This window comes from Cynara cardunculus (assembly GCF_001531365.2).
Source record: "Cynara cardunculus var. scolymus isolate 2C chromosome LG 12, CcrdV1, whole genome shotgun sequence".
NCBI lineage: Eukaryota > Viridiplantae > Streptophyta > Magnoliopsida > Asterales > Asteraceae > Cynara > Cynara cardunculus.
This window is the reverse complement of record NC_037539.1, coordinates 39,559,555-39,582,112: the sequence shown is the minus strand read 5'-3', so window position 1 is coordinate 39,582,112 and position 22,558 is coordinate 39,559,555. Positions and strand designations below refer to the sequence as shown.

At 33.9% G+C, this 22,558-nt stretch overlaps 2 protein-coding genes across 2 annotated transcripts; one reads left to right on the top strand and one right to left on the bottom strand.

The window, feature by feature from the left end:
• The first annotated feature begins 1,183 nt into the window (after positions 1-1,183).
• Positions 1,184-8,053, top strand: LOC112522903 (serine/arginine repetitive matrix protein 2). The gene is made up of 3 exons (XM_025132238.1): positions 1,184-1,629; positions 5,519-7,175; positions 7,873-8,053. The coding sequence occupies exons 1-2, from the start codon at positions 1,268-1,270 to the stop codon at positions 7,158-7,160; spliced, it is 2,004 nt and encodes a 667-aa protein (XP_024988006.1). The 5' UTR covers positions 1,184-1,267; the 3' UTR covers positions 7,161-7,175; positions 7,873-8,053.
• A 7,822-nt stretch (positions 8,054-15,875) lies between these two features.
• LOC112523491 (glycine-rich protein 2-like) lies at positions 15,876-17,077 on the bottom strand. Its single transcript, XM_025133114.1, has one exon. The coding sequence runs from the start codon at positions 16,960-16,962 to the stop codon at positions 16,339-16,341; it is 624 nt and encodes a 207-aa protein (XP_024988882.1). The 5' UTR covers positions 16,963-17,077; the 3' UTR covers positions 15,876-16,338.
• Between the last annotated feature and the right edge of the window lie 5,481 nt (positions 17,078-22,558).

Below are 22,558 nucleotides of genomic sequence, written 5' to 3'. Positions count from 1 at the left end.
GTCCCCGTCCGGGTCGGGTGAACCGGATTCCCCACCGAGTCGGATCAAATCAGCATCCTTAACACGAGTCACCACCTTCACCCACCTACCCACCATTGCCACCACCACAATCCAAAAAACAAAATCAACCTTTGAAAATCAAATGCAAACACAAAATTATGATTAAAATCCAATCCCAAATTCAAAAACAAAATCAAAATAAACCAAAACAAGAGGGTGATAGCAGTGGTGGGTGTCTTCAACCGCATGTACTCTGTGTGTATATATTATATTTATAATATAGTATACTATTTTATTTTTTAAACCAAAACAAGAAAAAAGAGAGAATAAAATGATTGATGGCTTGTTTGTTAGCAGCTTAACGAGTCTAATGTGACTCACAACTTGTTTGGTTAGCTATACATGACCGTTTTATAGTGGCTTAATCATATAGATAGTGACTTATTAAATAAGCTTTTAGAGAGAACTTTATGCAGAAAGTCAAACTTTTTTCCAGACATGCTTCTTCCAATTAAAAAAAAACTATTTTCATCTATAAAAAACCCTCTTAAGTAAAAAAGATTCTCAACCTATACAAACAAATTAATTCAAACAGACAACTATATCCATACATGATAATGAAAAACCAACGCGGTTAAGAAGAGGAGTTGTCTGTCTGGATAAATGGGTGTTGTTGTTTATTTTTTTATCTGAACCAACAATCTGAATAACATAAATGGCTGATTTACCCCCTAAAATTAATTATTTAAACATCAAAACAAAAAATCATAAAGAGGACGAAGATAGGGTGTCTCATATGGGAATGTGGCGATGCTTTAAATAAGGGGGACGAGTGTGATTTTTGTGGCTGAATGTGGACAACACACCATTTCTATCTGTACGATTAAGCCATGTTCTATGCAAATAAATCATAAGTAAACAACTCAAATGAACTATGCGAATAAGCCAGATAAATCCAATAAACCTAATTAAACCATAAGTAAACAACCCCTTAGTTGTAGCCGGAGAAAAAAAGCGAGCATAACTCACAACTAATCAAACCTATAACGGACGTTTAATCAAAGAAGGGGAAAGATGTTGTGAGGGACCAAAAATGTAATTTGCTTTTATTTTTAATTTTCTTTTAAAAACTTTGTAGGATAAACGTCGTAAATTCTCTAATTCATCCTCGCCTTTTGTTTTCGCATCTCTTTGGTTTCTTGATTAGGGTTTTAAGTTCTCCGATCACATCCTCGTCGAATTAGGGTTCCTGAACAAAGAAACAGGTATGTACAACGGAATCGGATTGCAAACCGCTCGCGGTTCCGGCACCAACGGTTACATTCAGAGCAACAAGTTCTTCGTCAAGCCCAAGACGAATAAGGTGTTGACAGGAAACGCTGGCGGCTACGAGGCGGGACAGGGTATCGCCGGCGTCACTCGGAAACCTAACAAAGATATTCTCGAGCATGACCGGAAGCGCCAGATCCAGCTTAAGCTTGTTATTCTTGAAGATAAGCTCGTTGATCAGGGATATACAGATGATGAAATCGCCCAAAAGCTGGATGAAGCTCGTACGACTTTGGAGGCTGCTTTGGCGTCCGAGGATGCGGGTGGAGCCACCGCAGTAGTCATCCACTCTGATCAGAAGTAATTTACAATCTTTTACTTTACATATACTTCAGATCTACTAATCCTCATTACTGAATGTTCATCTTGGTGTGAAATTTTGAGATATCTGTGTGTGATTATTTATCTGCCTTGTTTTTATGTCGTGCTATGCTAACCTACACATATATGAAGCTGTTTGGTTACTACCCTTATTGAAGTAGTCAGTCTGCAATTCAGACGTTCATGAAGCTAAGGTGACATTTGTTTTTTTAGGAGGTGCTGAAGTTGTACAAGAGGTGCTGCTGAAATCTAAAATTTGAATCAGTCAGGCCGTTTGTTTTTAGGTCTGAAATCCGAATTAACAAGACTGCCAGTTTTTTGTAAACCGGCAAACGTAAGTCTGAAATCTGATCAATAGTTTGTTTTTTTCAAGCCTCGACTAATCCTCTGGGGCTCTGAAATTAACGATCATGCAAACCCTCCAATAGCTCTAAGAGGACTTGACCTGATGACGTGCATAAAACAAACTCTCAAGGTCTTACCGGTTAAGCTACTCTTGATAGGTTTTGATGTAACCATTCTAGCCATAAAAAACATTTTCCCATAAACAAGAATCAAAAGAAGAAATAGAAGCAATGAACCAATGAATGTAGCATCCATAATACCAAATTTTGAATCTCAAACAAGATAATTTCAGTAAGAAATTTACACCTCAAAAACTTCCTCTTCACTAGTTGTTGACATACTATTACTTTGAGCTAAAAAGACCCAAAAAGACAAAAACCTATACTGGCAATTCATGTAACTAAAGAAGTAAAAATAACATCTATTCCCATTGCTAATGTTTCTGAAAAGCATAAAGAAGTCCAATGGAAAGTAACGTATCAAACCTTCGCCACTAGGGGCTCCAATTTGGATACATTGATCCTGTACTCAGCAAGAAAGCTGAAATGCAAAGAAAGACTCAAAATGTGAGAATCTTGAAATGAGATCAAGAGACAAGCAGAAATGATATGGAGTCACCTTGCTTGATCATGACTGTAGACGGGTTCGTGGAGCACAAACGTTTTGTCCTGGGGGCGATACAGTTCTTAGTGAAATCAAAACTTGACAGGATCGATGGTACTTAATCGATTTGAAGAGAGTATGATGCAACGAACCTCAAGGTATTTAAATGTAGTAGCATCACCAGGAACAACACCATTTTTATGCTTTGCAGCCTCAAAACTTTCTTCTGTTTCACTATAGCTATAGTCCAAATCCTATTCTAAAACTTAACATGATATATAAACATATATATGATCTAAACATGTATAACAAATATCAAGCAAGAAATCAATTGGTTACCTAAAGAATGGGAGGATCGACACTGAGAAGATTTAACAGAAACTTCTTGAAAACTTGAAACACAGATGATCTAGGAAAATCATACAGAAGATTTGGGGAAATCAGAAACAAAGAAGTATGAAAAAACAAACAAGGCACCATAGGTTTATGGGTAAGAACAAAAGGTTTGATTTGGGGAAATTAGAAACAAACATGTATCTTTAACACAATTTTTACATCTTTTTGTTATTGCAAATCTCTACTGTTATGTCTGTTTGTTACTGTGTGTGTGAGTAAGAGAGAGAGAAAGAGAGCAACCCAAACAGATTGATGTTGCACTCATTTCAAGAACAACTACTAAAAGCTATAAGCAAAGAACACAATATTCTTCCTAATTAACTACACCTATTCAATTCAATTCCTATATTCATCTTTTTCCCCAAAACTAACTAACTCACATATCCATTCAATCAATGCTTTTTGCTTAATTATGAATGTTCTAAAAGGGTTTCTTGATTCACCAACATAATAATAAAAGTAGATAAAAGAATTACTCTTGACTTGCAATTAGATCGGTGTTGTCTTTGGTTATTACTATGCAAAAAGGAAATTTGTCCACTACCAACAAACCTCAAGCTGACTAAAGATGCCACATCAATCAAGCTTGCTAATATTATCATAACCAACATAGAGATATCATCATTAACTAGAAATCGTAGGGTTTATATTTCATGGGTTTAAACAGTAGACAAATAACAAAGACATAGCATGATATGAGCAGAAGAAACCTATGTAGAAAAACAAGTGACTTCATCAAGATCTGGAAAGAGAGGAAGAAGAAAGAACAAAGGGAGACAGATTTGGGTTAATGGCAAATATCCTCAGAAAACCACACGATGAAATCAAAACATAAATAAAAAGGCAAAGATTGATTTGGGTTTAATAGATTGTACCATGTATGTATGAACGACTTGGGTTTAAAATTGGGAGATCGACATACCTTTTGGAGCTCGACATGCAGAGATCGATTTGGAGAGATCGAAAGCTTAAGAGATCGATATGGCTTGAGAAGTCGAGAGGGTTTAGGTTATCAGCTTGAGAGGCGAGGTCAAGATCGACATGTTATGCGAATAAGAGCTGGTTAAGTGTTTAGGGTATCACTTAAAAATCTTCAGAGGATGGTAAGAGCTTTTCAGCTCTTATTTTGGGAAAAAATCAAACAGTCTGAAAAGCAAAAGGTCTGACCGAATCAGACTTAAGAGGGTATTAGGTGGAGTTTTATAAAAAAAAACAAACAGGCCCTAAATATTTTGGCACCCCTGTTTGACGTACAGTATATTACTAAAATGGATGTGCAAACTCACTCTCTGGCTGTTGACATTAGTGGAAGTTCTCATAAGATAATATTTGGAAATCTATCACTCCCTCCTCTGTCAATTAGTGATCACGTTTTAACTGTGAATATCAAAGTGATCTACTTCCAAATTCAAAATTGATATGGTTATGTTATATTTTATAGGACATCAAATGGATCAATTGTGATAATCGAAGTCAAAGGATGACAAGTAATAGGGAATCCTGGGAGTACTATTTAGACACATTTGTATTTGTTATAGATATGAATAATAGAGGATAATTAAGATAAGAATCATACAACAAGGCATTCTTCTGATTTTATTAGGTTTAGGGTTCTAGTGTGTTCTATGGCTTTGTCCATAACTATGATATAGAGTGATTGACAATTTAATTATTTATGATTTCATTTCTCATGCTCTTAGCTCTTCTCATCCACTCTATGGGTTGTCTCGCACCATATTCAACATGTTTAGGATTTCAAATTTCATTTACATCTTGTTAAGAGATTTCATGAACTTTATTGGGGTCAACTTACTGTCAGTAGTGATCGTGGACTAGTTATGGCTAACCAGAGACATATCTTCATTTTTTTTGGAAATATGTTTCTTTTTAGAACAGACGTGGCACATTGTAGCAAACATTTTCTGTATGCACTTGGCAGTGATTACTCATAATAAGGTTATAATGTTGTAAGTGAAATCTAGGTTAAGGATTGATAATGATTCAGAAAGCAAGATTTACTGTCTATTAGTGGATACTATATTCGGGACACTGTTATCTGTTGGCAAATAAGATAGTAGACATGACGTATGTAAGTTTTTTTTTTGTCAATTTAGCCTTCATAAGTATTTTAAAGACAAGGGTCTCCACTAAAACCACAAAGAAGTCCTAATATTTGCATTAGAGGTTTGCTAAGAAACGAGCTAAATGGTGTAGAGGTAATCTGCAATTCTGCATACTTTCTCCCTCCCCAGACACTACTCCTGGGGAAGGTCCACAGCTGAGGTTGCTTTAACAATTATTTGAATTTTGGAACATGATTCTCATCCACTCTTTAAATAAAAATTTGGATTCTTCTATGCATTAAGGCATGATTTCTTCTTTTGTACTTGTTTTTGCTTCTTTTATGCTGGTTGATATTTTGATGAGCAAGCCAATTTCTAACCATTTCATGCATGCTTTTAGAATCTGGTAAGTATTTTTGTCATTTTTTTGGGCAACCTGTAATGCATGGTTGCTGGTTCAGGGTTTCAGATACACAGACTCACCAAGTAGCAGCACGTAAAGAGAAGCAAATGGAGACCTTAAAAAATGCTCTCGGGATAGTCCATGAAGATGATATGAAGAAGTATGTACCTGCCTCTGATGATGAAAAGATAGATGATGGTGATAAAGCAAGAAATAATAAAAAATATGATCCTCGTGTTGATGGTAGACTTGAAAAAGATACTAAAGTTGCTAAAGATGGGCTTGACGAGCTCAAACATTACAAGAAAAAGACAAGCAAAAGAAGAGAGGCTTCTTCCGATAGTGAGAGTGATAGCGACAGTTATGGTGATACCGATAGCGATAGCAGTAGGGAAGTTGTGAAAGCGAGTAGGAAGAAACCGCAAAAAAGTAGGGGAAGAAGTGACCATGATGAAGTCTCTGAATCTGACTCTGATGTTGATACAAGAAAGAGCAGGCGAAAATCAAGTAAGCACACCAAAGGTAGAAGACATGACAGCGATGATTCCGATGATACAAGAAAACATGCTCGAAATGTGAAGAAATACCAGTCAGATGAAAGTTCTAGTTCTGATGAACGTCCTACCATTAAAAGTGGAAAGGAGAAGCAGCTTTCTTCCAGGAGCAGGCGACATGATTCAGATGATGACTCTGATGCTTATGATGTGGATAAATATGAAAGAAGACAAATGGAGGAGAAGAGGAAACAAAAGAGAATTGATAGCAAAGTAGAAAAAAATATTTCCACTTCCAATGACTATGGAAGAGGCATTGATGATAGGTGGGATGGAGGTGGTAGCAAGCATGATGTGTTGAGTGATACCAGTTCTGGTGGAGAAAGAAGATGTGAGAAAGAAAGAATTGAAAGGGTGGGAAGAAGACGGCATGACAACGATGACAAAGAGTCTGACAAGAAAGAGGAAGTGGAGAGGGTTGGAAGGAGGTCGCGTGGAAATGATTTTGAGGCCTTTGACAAAAAAGACATAAGACCTAGAGAAGGGGAAGTTGAAAGGGTTGGAAGAAGGCAGCATGATATTGACCGTGAGATAAGATCGAAAATGGAGATGAGAACAAGTGAGAAAAGGCAGCGTGATATTGAAGAAGATGGACATGGCAAAAATGTAAGACGAAAAAAAGAGAGAGTTGAAAGGGGTGGAAGGAGGAGGCATGATAGTGATGATGGTGAGGAATCTGACATAGATGTCAAACACACAAATGAGAAACTTGGAAGGAGTGGAAGAAGGAGGCATGAGAGCGGTGAACCTGACATAAATGTCAGTCACACAAAAGAGAAATTGGAAAGGGGTGGAAGAGGGCACGAGGATCTTAATCATGAACGTATGACTGAGATACCAGTTAGGGACGAACAAAGACATAGGAGCAAGACTAATGATGATGAAGATGAAAAGTATCTGGAGGGCAGAAAAGAAAGTAGGGATGAAGAAGATCGTCGGGGTAGAAAGCACAAAAGAGATGAAGAAGATGCGACATTCATAAAGCATGAAAAAATTAGGGAGCATCATGAATCGAAGTATGGTAGAGAGCATGATGAAGAACATGGAAGTAGAAGAGGTGAGAGGGATCAGTCGAAGAGAAGCAGATATGATAGTGAGAGGAGGTATGAGAGTGGGAAGCATGACGTTGGACGTTCGAGGCACTGATCCTTTAATACGACTGTGAGTTTAGTTTGTCTTTGGCCTCTTTCAGTAATTTGTGTGCTCATCTTGTCAATCTGCTTTTGTTTCTCTTTTTTTGTCTCTCTTGGTGCTTTATTTGGCTGGTTACTTTACTTGTCGAAAAGATTGAAGATGCATTCTGGTAATTTGCTTTGCTGTCAATGCCAATATAATTGAGAGACTGAATATATCTATATATATATATATATATATCTATATATATATATCTATATATATATATATATATATAGGGCAGGTTCAAACGAGTCTTTAACTATTTAAGAAAACAAGAAAAAAGTTGTTAATGTATAAAATCATATATGATTCACGTAACAAATCATACATGATATGGGCGACTTTGCCCTGCGACTTAAGTGGCCTCAAAAGTTGCCCGCATGTGATTTTGTACATTAACGATCTTTTTCTTGTTTTTTTTAAATAGTTAGCGTTCTCATTTGAACCTGCCCCCCCCCCCCCCCCCCCCCCCCCCCCCTCTCTATATACACACACATAAGTAGAGCAGTTTTAACCTGTTGATGAAAATTCTAGTTTTCTTCTTTCTTGTGTGAAATTTGAAGTTGCAAAGTCCGAGTTGCTACTCATTGTTTGTTACAATACATCCTGACCAATTAGTTGCAAAGTATGTTTCGAATGAAATTTAGGCAAGTGTTTCTTCTGAAAGTTTGTTTGTTTTCAGGTGATGATTGGCTGGCTGGCAGTAAAATGTAATAATATCTTTGATGGATGGAGTGATGCAAGTAATATATGATGTTGTGAGATTTAAAATATTTGGGTTGTTTGTTGATATTTGTGGCATATCATCTTCACCCATGGATGTGACTATTTATTATTTAATGTTTTTGAATTGCATTCCTGGTTATGATTGCGTTTTAGTTTTTGGGGTCTGTTTAAGATTTTCCATTTTCTGGACTTGACATAGCCTCCTCTAACGGTTGAGAGTTTGGGTTAGATGCATCAAAAATGGACCCAATGATATACTTTCTAAATTTTAGATACCAAACTGGGGATAATGTATGAAACATTTAGGGAAAATTGCACCAAAATGGAAACTTTCACCTAATTCCTATTTTGGGGAACTAACTTTCAAAATCGTCATTTTAGATAATCAACTTGCATCTGATTCCTATTTTGGGGAACCAACTTGCAAAATATTTATAAAAAAATAACTAAAATTCGTTTTTTTTTTTTAAATTAATGCAATAAAATCTATTTTTCATTTTTAAAACTTATTTTTTTAATTCAGACAACATTTAAAAAAATCCAAATTACCACAATAAAAATTGTTTTTTTTACTAATGCAAAAAAATCAATTTACTAGAAAATATTAATTGATACAGATTGATTAGATATAAAAATCTTGAATGTGATATTTAATATTTATTTTTTATTGCATCAATTAATTTTTTTCTATTAACTTGATTTTTTTGCATTAGTAAAAAATAATTTTTATTGTGGTAATTTGGAATTTTTTAAAATGTTCAATTTGATATCTGAAATTAAAAAAAACGAGATTTGAAATGAAAAATAGATTTTATTGCATTAATTTTTAGAAAAAAACGAATTTTAGTTATTTTTTAATAATTATTTTGAAAGTTGATTCCTCAAAATAGGAATCAGGTGCAAGTTGGTTCCCTAAAATGACGATTTTGAAAATTGGTTCCCAAAATAGGAACCAGGTGCAAGTTGGTTCCCCAAAATGACAATTTTGAAAGTTGGTTCCTCAAAATAGGAATTAGGTGAAAGTTGGTTCTATTTTGATGCAATTTTCCCAAACATTTATTCATTACCTTATTGCATGGGTATCGAGAACACATAAAATTGCATTTCTTTCTTTCTAAAATGATGGAGTCATTGTAATCTCACAAACATTTATTGTGCGGTTTAAATATTACAGTTATATATCATGGATGGCAAATTGGCAATACAGCTAATTTATTTAACATTCAAAATAGGTTTACTCACATTTTATTTTAATATAATAAATTCACTACAGAATCTTGTTTGGACTATCCCGTTTAGGGGTTGTTTGTTTACCTTTTAATAGTTCCATTAAGAGACAACCTCTAAATCGTTAAGAGGTGAATCTTGTTTGACAAAAAAAATCTGCCTCTTAATGGTTCTAAAATCCTCTGAAAGATTTTGTATTCTGAATCTTCCTTGACCATTAAGAGTCCTAATTTCATTGTACACAATTACCAAACAATTATATTTTATTTTGCACTATATCATGAGAGTCTCTTAATCATTCTGCATCAAACCATTCAACAATTGTCAAACAACCTCTTACATAAAGAAAATGGGTTTCTTCATTTTTGAATTCGTGTAATTAGCTGCAGATAAACATAATCAAATACAAGATAAACATTGTATTTTAAATTAAAAAAATCTAAAATATAATTAAAATAATCATTGAGTTCTAACAGAATATTTAATGATTATCCTTATAAAAAATTATATTATTAAATCAACAATAAATTACTTCGTTATTAAATCTAAATTAAATTATAATAAAAAAATTAATTAAAAAAATTACACAATAAACAAGAACTTTTAAATAGTTGATTTGATATTAATATTGATATATTTATTTTCGAAATTTTATGATATTTTTAAATTTATATTTTATTCAAAAATAAAAATATTATCCATCTTTCAATACCGTATTAAAACATTTACAGAGAAGAAATAAACAAAACATTAAAATCAAGATATATCTCGCTGTATTGCGTGAGTAACCTTCTAGTACTCTTATAATTAGTTATATAATTTATTTCATACCACTTACTTTTCCATTTTATTTTACATTTTTATCATATTAAAATAAATAATCGTATATGAACTAAAATTATTATAAAATATATTTTTTTATAAATTATATAATTATAATCGTCTTATTAACACCTTTAAAATAAATCAATATTGAATATTTTTAAATTTTACCATATTATTAAATATCATAAATATGTAGCAAGTTATTTTTAAAACTTATATTTAGTTTGTTTTATTTTTCTTAATTCATACCCTTATCTATCTATACTATCTATATTATATTATAAAACATGCTAAACGGTTATTATTGAATTTTAAAAGGCATAAATTTTGATCAATTATGTACAATTTTTGAACCTTTACAACCTCCACGTTCAACATGATAATTAAAAATAAAATTATTTTTTATTAGTAAATTATACTTTATACCTTTATAATTAGTTATTTAATTTACCTTATATCTCTTCTTTTCTTATTTTTCATTTTACATCTTCTCATATTAACATATATAACTATATATTAACAAAAATATATTTAAAACGTTTATTTTTTTTATAAATTATACCATTATAATTGTCTCTTCAATACCTTCAAAATGAACCAAATATCGAATATTATTGAATTTAATAATATTATTAAATATGATAAATATGTACTGATGTTTTTTGGTATCTTATTTTTTTTTACACCCTTATCTATCGATACTATATTATTGATTATTATTGTTCAATTTTATCAGTCATCTATGCATTATTTACAAGTTTCTAAAGCCCCCACCTTATCATCCTCTTCCTTTTTGACATTATAAACTCGCACTATCTACACTTAATATTCACTCATCAACTATTTTATTTTCAAGACGGTGTATGTTAAAGAGGCTAATCCAACATTTTGTAGATACAGTAAATTGCTTAAACACACAGAGTAATTTCAATATTCAATACATCATGTCATTTTATATAGTTCTATTTCGATAAGTTCATCTACTAGTTTTTTCTTGTTTGAAAAGTATAATACTATGATATTTTTAATGTTTACAAATACCGTTGATCTTTCAAAGATGGGATGAAGACTGAAGTTGTCAAAAGAAAGTCTTCAAATTCTTTTGAAATTTAAAGATGAACTATTTCTTCAACTCCCCCCACCCAATTTTGATGGATGATTTTTATAGGCTTCAACCTTCGTATTTCTCATTTAGTTATCAAAATATCATTTTACTTACAAACAACATCATAATTTAAAGGCTAAAATATTTTATAAATAATTAATTAAATTTTTATTTACAAGAAAGTTTTATATTTAGCTGCATTGCAGCGGGTACAAAACTAGTATACATATATACATATACACACACATACACACACATATACATATATACATACACACACACGTATGTATGTATATATATATATATATATATATATATATATATTAGAAGAAACCACGGATTATGACATGACCTCTTTTCAAAGCTAGAAAGTGCTTTATCTTTTTTCTCCTTCAAACTTCTCCCACCTCAATATTCATTTTTATTTTTGATATTCACATGTAAGACCCTTTCATTATGTTACTCCAACATACTCATCTCCTCTCTAATAATTGCTTTTTTAATCTCTCACTATTCATTTCTCTTCGGTTATAGTTTTTCACATTCTCCTCATGGTACACTTCTATAATAATCTCTATCTTAATCTCTCAATTCTTCCTCTCTATTCGGTTATAATTTTGTGGAGGCGATTGCATTTTTTTGATTTGATGCATCATTCAAGAAGACAAATCATAGTATGAATTTTTTGCTAATATAAGTATAGTATTTCCTCTTTTAATTCCTTTGTAGACAACTGTCTTCCATTCTAGCACCTCTCAACAGGTGCTAGTTTCATCAAGTCACGGGGATGAACCACATCTGCTATCCACCTCTCACTCAGAGAGTGTGGATATTAAAGTAAGTAGATCGCGGCCCCAGTCTACGCCATCGTTTGTGTGCACATCGAGTCTAGCACTTGATACATCTATTATGACACAAACACCTGGAGCATATGTTGCCCAACCAACGGTTCTTCGTGAACACGCTAGAACATCCAGTGTGGTATCTTCTACAGATATTTCACAAGGACATGATGGAAATCCTACCAACGCCACATCTTTGCCAACACTGAATGTAGGTCATACAGTTGATTCAACTGTTGTGTCAACATGAAGGCTTAGTGCCACTGATGTTCCATTACCCGAAACTGCGACACAAATACTAGATGGTTCTCTAGCTGCGGTCTAAACCATGATGGGATGACGTCCCCTATCACCATGAGAGAGAGAAACGACAAAGAACCACCAACCATGACATCACCGACATATCCAAAGACCAAATTCCAGTGCATAATCGTTTCAACATCAACAGGGTCAAGGTCAGCATTAGCAAGCCGTCAACGGGGAACCAGAGCCAATGGTTGAAAAGTCGAAGGCTGCTGAAGTTCAAAGTGCTCAAATGCCTACTGAGGTCCCATGCCCAATTACCAACATTGAATCTGATGAAGAAGGGCCGCAACCGCATCAAATCAAAGAAGAGATTGACAACTTCTTCACGTTCTCTGACGGTGAAATGCTCGAAGAAAGGGATTTCGACCACATCAACGATCTCAAGAACGCCTTACCTGATTCACCTCAAAAAGATCGGTTGATTCCCCAACATCCAACAAGTCAGAGAACAACAGGATCAAGTAATCCAGCTGCATCATATGTAGAAAGAAAGTGGAAGAGAATGAGATTCAGAGTTCCATTCCTTGAAGATACAGAGAACAAAGTCTTCATAAGAAAAATTGAGGAATTGGATTTGGTTCGAGTTCTTCGGATCACTCACCTCAACAGCTTACAAATCATAGAATATATGCACACACTAAAAGCAAAGGCTCAATTGCTCGAAATGGTCAAATCAAGGCATAAGATCATGAGGATTAAGAACATCTACACTGATAGACTCGTGAACGTCCGTTTCCCAGTCTTCACCGTTCTCAGAATAGACGACCAGGAATGGAAGTTCACAGAAGCTTGCTTCAGGAACTTATCTTTTGAAGACTTCGAGACGATGTGCCTAGACATTCGCTAGTGGACTGTCAGACCGGAAGACGTGCAGAAAACTTTATAAGTTATCAAGCGCTTCATGCTCCATCAGATAATGCTTGGATACATATCGTACTTATGGTTGGGCATTGAAAGCAATCAACCAAAGATAAACTTGTTGAACCTGAAGTAGGGTCTGGAAGACATAGAGTCACTACCCTTATTCCTATTGATAGAGCAACCCGAGTTTGGCATTCTGTACTCCAACAATATCGGAGAAAATAAATTCATACGTTTCAGCGAGCTACCAGCCTACTTTGACGGAACCCTAAAGATAATCAAACTGAAGTTGTAAAACAAGTTGGAGCTGGAAAAAAAGGACTTGACAAGAACTTGATGTTGAATGCTTTGGACTTAATTGACAAGAAGCTAGAGTCACGAAGAATAATACGCAGATTCAAAGTATATTTTGGCCACTGCCTGAGAAGAAGAAGATATGTCTGGAGCGGCCTTTACTACAAATGGGGAGAATATTAGGTTTATATTTATGTTTGTAAAAAAGTAGAGTGACTAAATGTATAAATACCTTCAAGATATATATATATATATATATACACTATATTATAAATTGACAAAAACTCTTAAAAACCATTCTTTATGCATCAAGTATTGTTTATTAATGCATATTACTTAAAATTTGATATTACAAGTAAATTGTGCGTAAGTACATCTTGTTAAAGCTCGATATTGAATTCGTGTAACTAACTGTGGATAAACATAATCAAATAGAGGATAAACATCTCATTTTAAGATATAAAAAAATATAAAATATAATTAAGATAATTATCGAGTTCTAACAAAATAATTAATTATTATCTTTATAATAAAATTGTATTATTAAACCAAATATAAATTACTTTGTTATTGAATTTAGATTAAATTATAATAAAAAATTGAATTAAAAAATTACACAAAAAATGTGAAATTTTAAATAGTTAATTTTGATATTAATATCGATATATTTTTGTCAAAATTTTATGATATCTTCAAATTTATATTTTATTTAAAAATAAAAACATCGTTATTTTTTCAAAATCACAAAAGACCATATTATAACATCGATTGAGATAAAGAATAAAATAAAATATTAAAATCAAGATGTATCTCGCTGCATTGCGTGAGTACCCTTCTAGTGTGTGTGTGTATATATATATATATATATATATATCTTTCTAGCTCTAGAGTTGGTCAACTCATTATTTCGTAATATCAGCTTATTGAGAAGTAGCCTCCAAAGAGAAACTCTGTATTTTTTATTCCACGTTTGAATCAATAGACAAGCCGACTGATTTGCTATTTCCATTGTGTTAATCTTATTTCATTGTTTGTTCTAATCATCTAGGGAAACAATAATTAACTTTTATTTAATAAATAATGATAATTATCTCGTTAATTAATTATCTTAAGCTAATGGCTTAGCAATGAATATTATTGATCTCACGAATAAAAACTCATAAATGTTTGAAAACTATGCAGACTTATCCAAGTTGCCCAAATCATTTTATAAAGTAATGACATAGTTGTAATAAGGCAGAAAATTGACGCCAAAAATAAAGATGGTTGAAAGGGTAATTACGGTATGAAACTCAATAGCAAAATCGAGTTTCAAAAGTCGAGTTTGGGTCTGGATAGATACTTGAGCTCAACTATCATCATTTACATCCCTGTTTTTAAGTAGCTTGTTTCATTTCTCAATCAACATTCATCAATATATGTGTATTAACATATATTAACAACCCTCTCAAAAGTGATGTTTAGGTTTTAAATTTTAAATTCACAATGAAGAAGTAGAAGAAAATTAAAAAAAAAAAAATATGGTTGAAACATGATTCACCAACTGTTGTTCATGCAGAATTTGCTACGCATAAAGTACTCATGCATAGACTTGTTTCCTTTCCTATATGAAACAAGGTTATCTTGTTATGCATGATTACAAAAATAAAGACATATCTTATTGTTTGTTGATATATGACATCTTGGTTCTTCATTGTGGAATCTTCACAAACCTCTATACTCACCATCAACATTGACCAAATTACCAACTTCTGTCTCTCCAAATCTCTAATATGTATTGTTTTCTAACTAATTCAACTTCAGACCATCTACAACCCATTACTTTTGAGGTTTTGTAAAATTCAACCTTGAAAACCATTACTTCAAATTCAAAGAAATCTACCTGTACCTGGACTGGATATGGTTGCCTTGCCACCACAGCACAGGTAACTTGATAAAAACATTCCCAAACCATCCTCTCATGTATTGTGTGAAGTCAATTAATATTCTATAAATTGAAACAAAAATCATTTTTCTTTCTAGAAACAAAGATGATGTCATTACACTAATGGCAAGGATCTTATGCCCTTTTGTTTGTATTTGTATAGAATAGAATAGAATGGGGGTACCTGGTTCTGGTTCAAATTACTACCACACTTGACACTTAAAAAGGTTGGATTCTCTTTAAATACAAACAAAAACAATTCTTTGCATGCAACCCACTGAAAATAGCATCTCAATGTGACCATAAATTCTTTACAAGAAAACAATATATATAAAACCAATGCCTCCTTCAAGATTGCAATCATCTACAACCAACAATGTCTCTTTCAAGATTACACCTTTTCAATAATCATCTACAACCAACTATTAATTATGATAAGTAAAAGGAATTAACAATCATATTTTAATTTAATAATAAATATAAATTAAGAAACATCCTCTAAAAGGGTATGGTTTGCTCACATTGGGTCATAAAATTTACCAGACAGACAAAAACATGCAACATAAAAGACACTGCCATACCACATCAACACACAACTCATCACATTTTATATTATTATATACTTAACTCCCATGCCATTGCCATTGCCATTGCCAACCATTGCAAATGAAGGGTACCCATCACCTCACCTCATGCTAAAGAAAGAAATAACTCCATTTACAAAGGCAAAGGCAAAACAAATTCATACATGTATGCATTCCATTCAACCATCTTTGGATTCCCATTTAAAAAAAAAAAACCCAACATTTTTTCTAAATATTTATATTTATATATTTAAAAAGGAAAAGGCACCATATCCGAAACCCTAGATTTAGAGGTGTTCGTCATGAACAATAAGTAAGCACAAACCCAACTAAAAAGGTCTAATCAAAAACAAGCATTTGATTCTTCAACACAGACAGCAAAAAAGGTAAATAGAATACAGAGGTAAAAGTAAATGTGGGAAGGCACATTTACCATTTATCCTCCTGCATCAGATCAACGGTTGTTGGCATTAGGGCATTCACGAGCAAAATGCCCATCTTCACCACAGTTATAGCACCCACCACCACCACCACCACCGCCACCACGACCACCGCCATAACCTCCACCTCCGCCACCGCCATAACCTCCACCTCCGCCACCGCCATATCTTCCGCCACCGCCTCCACCGCTCTGAGAGCATTCCCTTGCCATATGCCCTGTCTCTCCACACTTGAAACAAGCGTTACCTCCGCCACCTCCATAACCTCCACCGTAACCACCGTCACCTCCTCCATATCCACCACCACGGCCTCCGCGGCTACCACCATTATATCCTCCACCTCCATAACGATCACCACCGCCTCCACGGCCTCCGCCGCCGCCGCCCCCACGTGTGCTTCCCTGCACAGGCGCCTCTTCAGGACCAGTTACGTCAGCAGCTTTGGTCCGTCCATCTGATCCATTCTCGACGACATACTCAACAGTTTCGCCGTCTCCGAGGCTACGGAATCCATCGGCCCTAATCGATGACTGATGTACAAAGAGATCTTCGCCACCGTCCTCAGGGGAAATGAACCCGAAACCCTTGGCATCATTGAACCACTTGACGGTTCCCGATTTCCTAACGCCGTCAGCCATATTTTTTTGTCTTAAAGATTTGAAAGAAAAATCTCGGAAACCCTAGAAATCGGAAACCCCCCAAAATGAGATGAGAGAGAAAACCCTACTCTCACTTTGCTCCTTCTTCCTTCCTCCCTTCCTCTCCCTGCTTTGTATGTGTAATTTGTGTATATATATAATCATCAAAAGAATTCCTAAGGGGTAAAAAAGTCTTGTCATCCGTGGTTAAAAGGATTCAAGATTGTATCCAACGGCTGGGGATGGAGGCGTTTCTTGCCGTTGGATCCACTTTTTGAATTATAAATTGATTTTCTTTTTAATAACATTAAAATAAAAACTATTTATCAACCAAAATAAAAGCCTACTTTTTTACACAAAGGAAGAGAGACAAAGAAACATAAGGAGTTCCTAATGATGTTATGTTCTTTTGCAAATCAAATAACTGAAGAATTGCTTTGCAATCCTCGATTATTGGGGCAAATGATGAACTCGATCTCATGCTACTTTGAAGGGCTTTGATCACAACTGGACACTATATTTCCACCATCACATATCTCCGGCTGTTGTATATATCCAACTCTACGCTTCATTGAGGTTGTTCGCTTCTGGTACAACTGGCCCCATCATCCCTCAGTGACTTGCTCTCCTCATACGAATGAACCTTCATTTATCTTCCCGAACAACACAACAAAAGACGAATCTCCCAATTTCTATGAACAAGTCTAGGTCAAGGTTGACCTTTATCGTATTACACACCAAACATCTCACTGTCTTGTGCATCTTTCCCGGCATGGATAAGTTCTATGGCTTTACCACGGAAACACATCAATGTCTATCATCCCCACCTAGCCCATATCTCTCCATGAACCCATTTTGAACCCTACCCGCTTTCTTCTCCTCTCTGATCCTCCACTCCTATTCTTCGATAACGCACCTTCCCAAGAGCCATCGTACTTGCAATCCCGGAATCTAGAAGCTATCTTCAAATCAGGTCAAACATTATGTCTTTTTAGATTTTGGTTTGTTCTATTTGAAGCTTTTTGATTTTCATATTTAGGCTTCACTGACTTGAAGCTTTTCGGTTTACACATTTGGGATTGTTAGATTTTAAGCTTTTTGATTCATAATTGAAGCTTTTTGACTTATACATTTTGGTTTGTCAGTTTTGTTGGGTTGATTCAACTTGTAAGACATGTCTATAAATGATAACTCTCATTTTTTAGAGTTATTTCTTATTTATTTATTTTTCCGTTTTTGCATATATTAAATACCCAATTTTCTTGTTTTTCTCCATTTATCCTAAAAGTTTTTTTTTAAAAAATGATGAAACACAAAGGATGAGAATTTATTCCAAAAACCATCACTTTGAGACAGTGCCCACAGTATCACCACAGTGGGAAGTTTACGAATTTTTGGATATGGTTCAACTTTTGGAGGATGTTTTCTTGAAGATATTTCTAAAAGATGTTTACAGGAGTTGTTCTGAAAGCTGAGTTTTGAATTAAAAAAGAATGTTGGATGGATCTTTACTCACAAGATATTTGAAGGCTTCATTTTCCTTTGGGTAATGAAGTTCATCCTTATCCACTCCTCCCCTATATAAAGAAGCCAATGGCTCATTTGAAGTACATCCCTATCTAGCACAATTCAGCTGAAGTCTCTCTACTTCTACTCTTAAGTTAAGTTTTAGCATTTAATTTTCTTGTATTAAGCTTCTTAATTATAATCTGTTGCTCACAGACTCACCACTGTGGCAACAGACTTGTTCTATTTTAATGAAAGTTACATTTAAGTTATATTTCTTGTCTTATATTATGTTTCTCATGTCTATTATGAGCCAGTTACTTCTATGGGTGTGTGTGTGAGTTAACTTAGGATTTTTTATGCAATAATTGAGTGTTTGTATTCTTTACCACTTCGTAAATTTGTTCACTTAAGTCGGGATTAAAACTCAACGCAGATAAGTCGATCACTTTGAAGTGTTAATATTATATCTTTGACCCAGAGATGGGCGAATTCGAGATACGGCTTAAGTGATGCACAAAGAACTTGAAAAAGTCTTTGATAACTACGTAGAGATACAAATTTTATATGTATTTAGCTAAGGATCAAGCATTGGAAATTTGTTTTTCAAAGAGATTTGAGTATAAATTTATTTCTTTTTCTGTTTAATTAGATCAACAAGTTTCGGAGTGATGAGAGTGGGAACTTTGTGGGATCTGTTTATAAATATTCACTTTCGAGAGATTGAAATTTTTATAAACATCTCATAAGTTTCTAACCATTATATTGTTGTTTTTATTTTAAGGAATACTTATACCCATATCCATCTTTTATTTTATAAGTCTATTTCGTCTTTTAAAGTTTTTCATCAACAAAAATCCAACTTCTATTCACAAACCGAAACAGGCTCTAGAAGTTCATGAAATTCCCCGATTCTCAGTAGTTCAATCCCTGTGGAAACAATCTCGGTATTTTACCACTCTATTACTTGCAAGCGATAATAGTGTCGACATGCACTTGCACCGCCACTGTGGGAAATTTGTACCCACTGTGTGAACACACGATTTATAGCTACCAATAAACAACCCATAACACACCCTTTGCCACAAAGCTCAAATTAGAGAAACCTTTGTTCGCTTGTTGAATTAGTTTGTTAAACCTTATGTAGGTGCTATTTTAATATGTTTTGTTTTGAAATTTCTTTACAAGTCTTTTCAATTTCATCAAAATAAGGCCTTTGGAACTTGAAAGCAAATTTTGGTTTGGTTTGGTTTGGTTTTGTTTTGGGTTTAGTTTTATTTTGTTATTTGTTTTGGAGATATGTTTGTGTTTTTATTAGTTTGTTAATTGTTTTGTTTGGATTTTTGTTTTCAGTTCAATTTTGATCTAGGTTTTTCTTTAGTTTGAGTTTGTCTTGTCGGAGAAGATGATCGGAGGGGTGGGCTGTTGCAAACGATGACGATCAGGGTATGGGAGGGGAGAGGAGGAGTGGGTGGGTGGGTGCATTAAAGGCACAATCTAATTCATAAAACAAAAAGAAAACAAAGAATAAAAAGACCAAAATATTTTTAATATAATTGAGTTTTTTTAACAAAAGTTAGTCAGAGGGATAAAAGTGTAATAAAATGGCAACCACATTAATATAAAAAAATATAATTAATTTAATGGAACACCCTAGTTTCTTTATTTGATAAATCTCAATATTTAAGCTTTAAATGAAAATATTTATGAGTAATTCAAGTACTCCAACAGCTGTTACATTTAGTGAAACATCTTAACTACAAGGCTAAACAAGCTAGTGATAAGTTGTTAAGGCTAGAAGTATGCTGGCAAGTCTAGTAAGCATGAATAAGCAATCTAGTGATGAGTTGTTAGGCTAAAAAAATATGAGTTTGCAAGACTATTGATTACAAAACAAGTCTAGGAAGCATGACAAGGAGTACTAGAAGCATGAGCTGTTTAGATTCTCTTATCCTTAGAGATGAGTTGTCTAGATTCTCTTATCCTTAGATGAGTTGTCAAGATTCTCTTATCTTTATAGATGAGGTGTTAAACTCTCATAAGAGTACAATCATGAGAGCAAAAAGAACAAGTAATTAATGCAATGAATTTATCTATAAGTAGAGATTGAAGGGTCACTATTTGTGCATACAAAAAATAAGAAATCTTTCTATATATATACATAATTAAACTCGACGAAAGGAATCAAAGGAAAAAGTAGGCAAAATCAAAGTGAGTACTTATGTGATTTATGAGATACATACATGTTATATATAAAAGTATTTTATATATATGGCATGCTTGTTTTACATGAAAATATTGATATACATACATATTCAAGATATACATGATAACATGTTCTAATACAAGTATACACACAAGACATGAAAATCATTTACATGTTATCATATGTGTTACGCAAGGCATGAAATTTTTTACATGTTATGTATAACCATAATATCCAATGTACATGATATTACAAGAAGAAAAATCTTACAAACTGTGACAACTCTGCATTTTGGAATTTCAGGTTAGTATCTCATTTTAGAACTTTTATTGAAAACTAAGTCTTTCTAGGATTTAGCTACGATAATCTAAGATCATCTTGCTCTTCTTCCAAGATTAGTTTGTTAGGTCACGTTTCGGCGGGTAGCTAACCAAGTTAGTTCGTGCAATGCCAATTAAACATTTCACATAAAAATAAAGTCGATATTTTCGTTTCATTCTTTTTAAAATTTAAAATTCCAAAGTTCCAATCTTTTATATTTGGTTGCCAATTATTAATTTGAAAGAAGGGTGTTTAAATCTTTTGTCAAAAATGTTTTGTTCTATTTATTGGGGTCTTTTATTTTGTACTTAAAAGTCTTTTTGGGCTTGGGCCTTTAAAGGTCAGCCCATTCTTTTCATTGAATCCACATATAAATACCCCCCATTCCCTTTTGAAAGTTCTTCACTTTCCAGATTTTCAGCCATTTCATCTCTTTCTCTCTCTCTCTAATTCCATCACTTTCCAACCGATTCCATCTTCAAGCAAAACTCAAGATTTCCGCTATTCTTGAGACTAGTTTGTAGTCAAGAAAATGTATGTTTAAAGCTATTTACTTCTCTTTTTGATGTCTGAAAGTCTTTATCTTTCTCCCTACTCGACTTTTTGACTATATACGAGATTTAAAGAGGAGAGATTATTCATCAAAGACCCACCTGTGTCTTCGTTGGGGACGATAATCTRTGACYCAAGTYCTTTAAATCTCCAAGAAAGAAGGAAAAATTCCTTGCATGTGAGGTCCGATCACATTTTCGGATGATAGGTCTTGCATGCAACTCTAATCGGATTTATCCCTTTGAAAACTTGCTGGAATCGGGATTTATTTTGTTTTCTGGAAGTTATTCAAAGATGATGGTTTTGTGTTAGAATCTTTTTAATTCTTGGAAATATTGAGCTACATGCAATCGGTGATGAAGGYGTGTGGCTCAAGAATTGTGGATTATTCTTGAAAAGAGTGTCAAACCCACTCAAAATCCCTTGGTTTTGGTAATTGGCGGCTGCCATCATTTGTTTTGGGATGACATTTAATGATGTCATTATTTGGATTTTTGGAAGGTTCCTATTTAATAAATAATTAAATCGGCTTTATTTTATAAAAACACTTGATGACCTTGCATTTAGAACAATCTTGCTCTACCTTAGCCAAGGAAAACCGTAAGTAATATAGCGTTGGTTGGTCTGTCAGAAAGTGCGAGCGAGCATATCAAGTCCTTAAGGAATCATTCGGATAATCGCAAAATAGGTGAGTTCTCACGGCCCTACTTTTAATGCTTTTTATATTTCTGGGGGAAAACATGAAATTGAGCAAACTTTGCATGTTAATGTATTTGAAATATTGGGGACTAAAGAATTGTTTAGTCGATGTTCTGCTCGAAACCATTGGGCTAAGGAACTGCTTAGTCAAGTTTTACTTGGAACCTCTTGGGCTAAGGAACTGCTTAGTCGGGTTCATTATGTTTTGTTTTGTCAACTGTTTCCGCACTTAGAATAAATGCTAAATTGATGCGCTTGAGAGTATATGTTTCCAAATAAAAGTCCCCGTCCGTACACGCTACTTGTTAACTC

Excerpts from the sequence above, each read along its gene's own strand:
- LOC112522903 (XM_025132238.1), top strand. The coding sequence starts at position 1,268 with ATGTACAACGGAATCGGATTGCAAACCGCTCGCGGTTCCGGCACCAAC. Across the intron at positions 1,630-5,518 it reads GTCATCCACTCTGATCAGAA|GGTTTCAGATACACAGACTC; the intron begins GTAATTTACAAT and ends TTGCTGGTTCAG.
- LOC112523491 (XM_025133114.1), bottom strand. The coding sequence starts at position 16,962 with ATGGCTGACGGCGTTAGGAAATCGGGAACCGTCAAGTGGTTCAATGAT.